This window comes from Miscanthus floridulus, chromosome 3, assembly GCF_019320115.1.
Source record: "Miscanthus floridulus cultivar M001 chromosome 3, ASM1932011v1, whole genome shotgun sequence".
In the NCBI taxonomy this organism is placed as follows: Eukaryota; Viridiplantae; Streptophyta; class Magnoliopsida; order Poales; family Poaceae; genus Miscanthus; species Miscanthus floridulus.
Window position 1 is genome coordinate 119,233,396 of NC_089582.1, and position 8,771 is coordinate 119,242,166.

Consider the following 8,771-nt stretch of genomic DNA (forward strand, 5'->3'; position numbering starts at 1 on the left):
GTGTGACTTCTTAGACAACTTGTGGCTTCCAGGTTTAATTAGTGATCATGCCATGTGTTTCGATTCATCTAGGAATTGAACTCCGACTTCGTACTATGTCTGCACGTGCTGCTCTAACTCGTATGGGTACGAGAGGTTAGCGATTTATCAATGATAATGTCACGTGTTCATTTCGTTTTGAGATAGACTCCACACCATGCCCAAACACTTAACTCTCCTATGGACATGTGAGAGAGTGGTGGACCATGGAAACACTTCATATTTCAATTCATTTGGAATCGGACTAATACACTACTCTTACTTAGCTTGTATAGGCACGGGAGAGTGAGATTGAGTCCATGGATCCCCATCGAACGATTATGAACAAAGAAACCTTTGGCTCTTTAACATTAGGAAATAAAAAATAGAATAGACGATTATATTGGAAGGGCCACCGGATACATCTCAAGGTTTATTGGAGGGGAAAAAGTCGAATAAATTACAAAGCCACACTTATTCGCTGGGCATCACCGTGCATTGCCCAGTAGCGTAAGGATCAAAGCAGAAAACATTATTATTCCATGCGCACGTCACTGAAACGCACGCAAACTCACGAAAGACGAGATAGATGGATGATGGATCGGCGGGTGGCTCCGACGACGACGAAACGCAAACTCACGAAAATGCAGACGACGATCGCAGCAGATAAGATCAGTTGTCCATGGCCAGACCAGGCAGCTGGAACGGGTCGGCAGCGCCTTCGTAGAACTCGGCGGAGTCGTCGTTGAGCTGCTGCTTGAGCATCCACTTCTTGTAGGGGTGGAAGAGGACGGTCTTGGAGCACGTGTACTTCGCCGGCGCGGGGCAGTCGATGAACGTCCCGGTCCCGTTCGCGCAGAAGTAGAGCTGGTACAGCATGTACTTGTCGAAGGGGCCCTTTCTGCACTGGATCACCGGCTCCGCGTTGATCCCGCTCTTGAACACCTTCTTGATCGCCTTCAGGCCGTAGAGCTCGAAGTCATCCTGGATACCTGCAGCAAAAGATATATAGGCCAAGTCGTGTAACACAGGACGCGTCAGCTGGATCTATGGATGTTTAATTTACCATTTTTTTTTAGGCGAACGAGGGGGTTGATCCGGCTACGGAAGGAGAGGGCCTTCTCGAAGTAGGCTTTCTCGTCGAGGCCGGAGCAGGCGCCGGCCTTCGTCCAGGCGTTCTTCCAGCTGCTCTGCCCGTTGTTGCTGGGGCACTTGATGTTGCTCCAGTACTGCTCCAGGCCGATGCCGGTAATCTGTCGATGGACATTGTTGCACACACACAACAAATTATTAAAGGTGTCACACCACCTACAACACTGCATGTGCATATATATGGCGAGCTGGAGCGAGAGTCTGCTATGTACCGACCAGGTTAGGGTTGTAAGGAGCTTGATTGCTGCATTCCGTCACTGCAGCGTCGGTGGTCGCGTTGTAGACGGTGAGGCCCGTTATGTAGAAGTCGCGCGCCGGCGAGACGCCGGTCGTCGGCTTGCAGCATCCAGCGCTGGTCTGCTCGCAGTATGCTCCTGGCCACTGCGTACGTCCATGATCCAGCACACCATCATGCGCGAGATAGAGTTGATCAGGGAATTGATGGAGCGGCCGGGTAATAATGCGCGGTCGTAGGTTCAGCCATTATACAAGTGGTTGTACGTTCTCTCGTATACGGCCATGCCTACTACTATCTGTGATCTGTGATGACAAGGCCCGTGCCATCATTTTGCCTCACCAATCAAATTATCGTCCAATCCGGAAAAACGGGCCAGTGGTCCATGACAAATTAGCTAGTTACTAGCAGGACACACAATTTTTAGGATCATGCGTTAGTTCTTGCATTGTATAGTTGTTTTTTTATGCCATTGTGACTGAATTGACCTGATAGTAAGACCTATCTCGACTAATGATACTAACAGTAGTACAAAATACATATAGTGAGCAAGTGAAGAACTAGGTAGCTCCTGTGCGTACCAGAAGAGCAAGCTGGTAGTAGATACCGCCGGAGTCATCAGCAGCAATTGCGGGCGAAGCTACTACCAGCAGCAAGCCAAGGAGGCACAGGAGCGGGATCCTGCAGGAAGCCATATGGAATGGACCCCCTCGCTAGCTATCACGTACGCGGACACCAAAACGATGGATGCCCTAGCTAGCTAGCGAGACTAGCGATCTACCACGAATGGCGCCGATGAGCGTGGCCTCCATCGCGTAGGTACTTATAGGCAGACGAGAGCGCGTCCGTACCACGAGTAGACGCGCCCTCATTTTCTTTCCTCGCTCATTTTATCTATTTATATATTTGTGCGCTGTGCTCCTCTCTCGTCCACTGCAATAAGCGCATCCAATCATCCATGGCAAACATTTGATTTTGGAGAGAATCCCACAGCAAACGTGAGTATACAGTATTCCCGCCTCTACATGCTCAGTTATTCACTCAACCAGTCCTTTGTTATGCCTTCACCAGCGGCCTTCTCAGAACTCAGATCGGATCTTGTGATGAGTTGTCAGCTGAGGAATCGATGCCTCACCATCGCAGGGCAATCATAAATCTGAATTTTGACAATTCGAAAAATCTGAATTTTGATATATACATGAGAACTTCAAACAATATTTTGGGACCATAAATGATTTCAAACGAAAAAGTCGTCAACTAGAAAGTTGTAGATCTTATCGAAACTTACAACTCTGATAAAAAGTTCATCTTCATCCGATTCAATTTGAATCACCGTCGACGCATAAGTCACACCATCAGTGAAAATGATTTTCACTGCCGGTTCGTAACACAAATCGGCGGTGATGATGAACTATCTCCAACGGTTCCTAACACGAACCGCCCATGATAATCGACCTCATTTTCACTAACTGTCCATAACACGGACCGACAGTGAAAACCATTTCACCAACCGTTCATAACATAAACCGACGGTGATAAACATCACCAAACGGCTTGAAGCAAACCAGCGGTGAAAGTGGCTGTGGTGATGATGAATTAGCGGTGGATGATCGACTTTTTAATCTCCTAGACTAGACTAGAAACAACTTCAGTCAGTGCCGCGCTGCTCGGATTATTGCTACGGCATCTAAAGATACTTCCACGGAAGAAGCCAATCGTTTGAGCACGTTATTCACTGCCGGTGTGCATGATGCAAGCAGCTAGCGCATGAGTGGGACGCCTACCTTGTGACTGTGACTGTGAGCCACTCATCTCGATCGATTGGATAGCCATAGCCTTTGCACCGTGCACGTCTCCCGCAGCCACGGGGTACGAGTACGACCACACCCCACACCAGCACCAACCACCACCCCGTAGTCTAGTACAGACGAGAAGACGACGTAGGAGAGTATTTTGCAGTACGACGTGACGTGAGGCGTGGCACCTACCGACCGGGCCACCCGCGATACGAAACGTGCGCGAAACGACATGCAGCCCAACTGCCTCCATGGATCGTTCTGCCGGGCCAACGTGCGCGTCCAAGTTGTGAATGAGTGAATCCTCCTACAGTCGTCAGCTTAAGGGCTTCTATGATGCTCATGGAGATCTCAATCTATGTGTTAGAGTTGTTTGACGTAGAATTTAGTTTAAGTTCCACACAAAATCATTCCAACATATATTGATTGAAGTGAATACATAGAGATCCAAACTAGGCCTAACTAGGGGCCATGAGGCTCTACCTCATCCCGGAGCGGACGTTCCTACAGCCCTGTTTATATCTCCCGACGAAAATGAAAATGAGACAGAAAAATGAAAATAAAATTCAAATACTTAAATTTAGAATGAGATTTTAGAATCCAACTTCTAACTAAAACAAGAAACATGAGACGTACCATTTAAAGTTTTTTTTTAATATATCAAGCTTTTTTTGCGAGCAAAGAGAGAAACTTTATTAGCTAGCCACTGGCGGATTAATGGGCATTAAGGAAGGTCCAAACACACGTAGGTACTTGTCCTTCTCTGGAAGCAGAATGATTACAACGTCTAGCTAATAAAACTAAAGCATGTGTTACTTGATTGCATTCTCTCTTCACATCGCTGGCGGATCTACAGGGAATGCCAGATATGCACCGGCATACTCTGCAGCCCAGACCATATTAGTAGTAATACATCTGCTAATAATGTAAAAGAAAAGGTCACGACGCTGCCTCTGCTCCGTGCGTTGCGAAGTCCTGATCCCAAGCGCCGCCGCCATCTTGCGCTCTTCGTCTCTAATCCTCTGCCTCACGAACTCGCGATCCAGCGATCCCATCCCAGTGCCGCACCCGCACCTAGTTTCTCAGTCTCCATGATTTGCTATCGTAATTCAGAAATTCCTAAGTGCCGCGGCTGATCCTGAAAGCGAAGCCGATGTAGTTATGTCGTTCTTGTTCTGAAAAAGAACCTGTTGTCTGCTGCTAGCGTTCTGGTTGCCCGGCCAACCGCTGCTGCCGGTGTTTTGGTCCTGATGAAGGAGAAGCCAGCAGGTAGCAGCTCCCTGGGCAACTGCCGCCGTCTGTCGCCGCTGTATTTGTAAAGTACACAGAGACGTCTTCAAGAGTCTAAGACCTCACTAGTTTTGCCGGTTTTAATTATTTAGTCATTTTTTTCCAAAAAAAACTTACCACTAAATTACTTGTTATTACTTATAATTTGTTTAATTATTCATTGAGTGATATATTTTCTCATGAAAATAATATAATTTATACATTTATGTCACTTAGAAAGCATCACCTAAAAAAATCAGACAGCATTGTAAGTGTTGGTGCGAATAGTGACCAACAAGTAGATATTTATAGTTTTGTCGTGCGTTGTGATCGGATGTGGCCTAGCACTCAATGACACAGGATTTATACTGGTTCAGGCAACGTGCCCTACATCCAGTTTCAGTCGATCGGTGACTTTATTCCTGAGCCTAGGTGCTCGAAGTTTGCTGTGGTGTTACAAACGAGGAGGAATAAAAAGGGGGTGTTAAAGGCCCGGTCGGATTTTGAACCGATGGGCCGAGAGTGACGGGGGCTCTAACGTGTGCTAAGTATTGGAGCGTATGCTCTGTGTAGCTTTAGAGTTCTAGAGCTATTGAGCTATTCGGGTTCTATTTTTTGAGAAAAGCCAGAGTCAGAATTAGAATAGCCAGAGAGAACGTCCTCCAGAGAGGAGAGAGCGCATCCCCATTTATAGTTTGAAGGGGGTGGCCTTATAAGTCAGAGAAGGAGAGAATGGATACGTGCGCTACCTAGTCTTGTTGTCCACGCTGTCGGGTACGAGACGGTCGTCGACGCCCACAACACTATTTATATCAGACGCATGTGGTAGGCTCTACCGTGTTCACCTGATACGGCAAACGTCGACGCCTACAATACTGTTTGTACTCTGACACGCCTGCAAGGTTGCATAGTGCCCATCTGGCATAGCCTGGTGGCACCGTCCTGAATGTGCGTAGGACATAGCAGGGTACAGTCCTCATTATTGCAGTTGACTTGAGCGCCTTACATTATCTGCTTTGCCTGATCCCTGGGCCTTCACCGAGCGGGCGTCCCCAGTCGGTCGTTCCTAGTTGGCCCCGACCATGTCGGTCGGGGAAGAATCATGAGCAGAGGTCCGGCATATCCCCGGTTGGAAAAGAAGGTCGGAGTCGGACTGTGTCCCCACCTTGGCCAGGCCTTCCAGTCGGGGACCGGATCATTGCCCTAGCCTGTCATTATGTATCTGGGCTGGCCTGGGAGGCGCGTGTTATCGCAACGCTGTTTGCTGGGCCGAGTTTTTTTGCAGAGAAGCAGGTCCATTGGAGACCCTAGGTTTATAAACCTGACAGGAGCCCCCGAGCCCTTTAGGGACTTCTGTGAAGTCGTGAAGGGGCTGTTTATACTCGTTTCACGAGTGCGCCCGGTGGGTGTAAGATCGTGGGTCGCCGTCGAACGAAACAGAGTGCCAACCCAAGCGTCGGGCATGGCCAAGGGGCCAGGCGAGGCGTTGCGCCAACCCAAGTGTCAGGGTGGAGGGCCAACCCAAGCGTTGGGCGAAGCGGAGCGCCAACCCAAGCGTTGGGCGTGGCCGAGGGGTCAGGTGAGGCAGAGCGCCTACCTGAGCGTCGGGCGTGGCCGAGGGGTCGGGCGAGGTGTCGGGCATGGCCAAGGGGTCGGGCGAGGCGGAGCGCCTACCCAAGGTGTCGGGGCGCCAACCCAAGCATTGGGCATGACCGAGGGGTCAAGCGAGGCAGAGCGCCAACCCAAGTGTCGGGCGTGGCCGAGGGGTCAGGCAAGGCAGAGCGCCTACTCGAGGTGTCGGGTGCCAACCCAAGCGTCGGGCATGGCCGAGGGGTCGGGCGAGGCGGAGTGCCAACCCAAGTGTCGAGTGCGCATCCGAGGGATTGGTCTAGTTTCGTGCATTACCCCATGTGCGGTTTTCGCAACCGGAGGGGTTGAGCTAACGTTGCTTGCCTCGATGGCTCGAGTGACGCGCTCGATGAGCTTAATAATGGGTATGTTCGAGTGGAATCCAGGTCCGTCGTTCATAACGGGGTCAGCATAGCCCTCATGTGGCATTCCACTGCTCCTTAACCCGCATCTCGATAGATGCTCGAGCTGTTCTGGAGATCGACTTAGGTGGCCCGCTGGCCTCCCCGCATGGCTCGAGGTCAAGATCGAACAAGAAGGTCAAGATGACCCTATTCGCTTTGAAGCAGATCGGGCGAGGGCCGCTGGGGCTCATCTATGTTTTCTCCCCTGGCTCTGTTTGACGCGAGGCGGCCTCAAGCCATTCACGGGCTGGCCTTCGAACCCTGGTCGATCATCGCTAATATAGAATGAGGAGACTATCGCTTTGTGATGCAATGCGAAGCATTATGATGCCACAATTACATATGCGATGCTTGGATGTATGGGATGAATGTATGAATGTATGCATGAGAATGGATGAATGAATGATCATGCACTAGAAAACAAAAAGGGGTTTTGGTAAAGTTACCTCGATGCTCGAGTGACGGGTTCGGGGAGCTCTTATCGGATATGTTCGAATAGAATCCGGGCCCATCGTTCATGATGGAGTCGGCATAGCCCGTATGGGGCATCCCACTGCTCCTTACCTATCTCTCGGTAGCCACCCGAGCCATCCAATTGACTCAGGTGCCCCGTTGGCCTCTCCTCGATGGAGATTTCATTGGTGGGCCCTTCCAAACCCTACCTGAGAAGGCAGAGAGTCATTTGCGTGTGGTTGCACCTTATTTCATGCACCCAGGTTACGTTAGTGGTGGGCCCTACCTAGGCCACATCCTGTTAACCAGGCGACATTTGGCCGGGCAGGGCATGTCCCATCAACCAGGGGCCACGTCCTGCCACACACCTTCCCTCATTAAATAAGTAGAAGGGAGAGGGTTTTCCTCCCATTCTGTCACCTTTCTCCAACTGCTGCCTCTTGTCCTTCCTCTTTTTTGCCAAGCCCGTTCGTGCGCAGCGGCGGTTTCTAGGAGAGAGAAGGGTAAAGCGAGGGAGAGAAAAAACTCATAGATTTGTCTGTAAATCCTAGGTGCAATGTTGAACTGGATGCCTTCCTACATGGATGAAGAGGTGCTGGCTGCCTTCATCGAGAAGGGGTTGCTCTCATCGAAAGAGGTGGCGCATTGGAGGGCTCCTGCGCTAGGGGAGGTTGTTCCGCACCCCTGGGCCAACGAGGTCATATTCTTCCTCGCCTTCCATGAGCGTGGGCTCAGGTATCCCACGCATTGGTTCCTACACAGGCTCCTCAACGAGTGGGGTCTAGAGTTGCAATACCTGAACCCGACTAGGGTGCTGCACATCTCTAGCTTCGTCATCGTCTATGAGGCCTTCCTCGAGATGGAGCCACACATGGACCTCTCCCGATGGATCTTTAGTTAGCGAGCCCTATCCGAGGGGAAGCTGCCTAGAATCGCACTGGTTGGGGGGTTCGCTTTGTAGAAGAAGCCAAAGCCATTAGCCCCCTACCCTGCGTACTCCCCCTATGACTCCAACCGAGGGTGGCACAGTGAGTGGTTCTACATTAGGAACCCAGCAGAGGCGCCATTCCCAACATTTATCAGAAAGACAGCCTGAGAGGAGGAAGAGCTGGTCGTGGGGTCCCACCGATCGGCAGAACAAATTGGAGGTTATCGAGACAGAGCTTCAGAGGCTTGTGCAACATGGCCTCAACGGATTACGAGACTTTAATACCTTCTTCCACCATCAGGTCGCCCCATTGGTAGAGAGAAGGTGGCCAATGTGGGAGTAGTCCGGCCTGATGGATCCTGACCGCATGTCACCGAAGGAGTTGCCAAAGGATGAAGTCTGGAGTTGACTCAATCGGGTGTTGCAACTAAGGAATAAAGACTCTCTCAAAGGAACGCCCGGACCTCTTCATGCCACAAAGCTATCCAATCTGGTATGCCCAGCTTCTCGTGACCTTATCCTCCTTGTTTTGATGTTTTGATTGATTTCGAGTTGCCCATTTTGAAGGGGCTCTTGGGCTATAAATCTCGGCCATATCTTCCGAGGGGGCGGAGGGTGTAGCTCAGCAAGCTACCTAGAGGGAGGCGATGCTTGCCAGGAAGAAGAAGAAAGCCGAGAAGGCCCAGAGGAGGTTCAAAAAGAGAAGGAGATCAGCCAGTAGGTCCGAGGGTCAGGAGCTAGAGCGATGTGGAGGCAGAGCTCGAGTCGGAGGAGCCCACAAAGATGGGTGGCGAAATGAGTGCCTCTAAGGATGAAGGAGATAGGGGCATTGTTGTGACCTCAGCGAAGCACTATGAGCCCATGGCCTCTTTCGTCGGTGGTGGGGG

The 8,771-nt window shown here is 50.7% G+C and overlaps 1 protein-coding gene across 1 annotated transcript; it reads right to left on the bottom strand.

Annotated features, from left to right (window-relative positions):
* Window positions 1–389: 389 nt before the first annotated feature.
* Window positions 390–2,209, bottom strand: LOC136546659 (ribonuclease 1-like). Its single transcript, XM_066538624.1, has 4 exons — window positions 1,987–2,209; window positions 1,387–1,551; window positions 1,085–1,271; window positions 390–1,010 (listed from the first exon to the last, which is right to left on the bottom strand). Exons 1-4 carry the CDS (start codon window positions 2,098–2,100, stop codon window positions 691–693), a joined length of 786 nt encoding a protein of 261 aa, XP_066394721.1. The 5' UTR covers window positions 2,101–2,209; the 3' UTR covers window positions 390–690.
* Window positions 2,210–8,771: the final 6,562 nt, after the last annotated feature.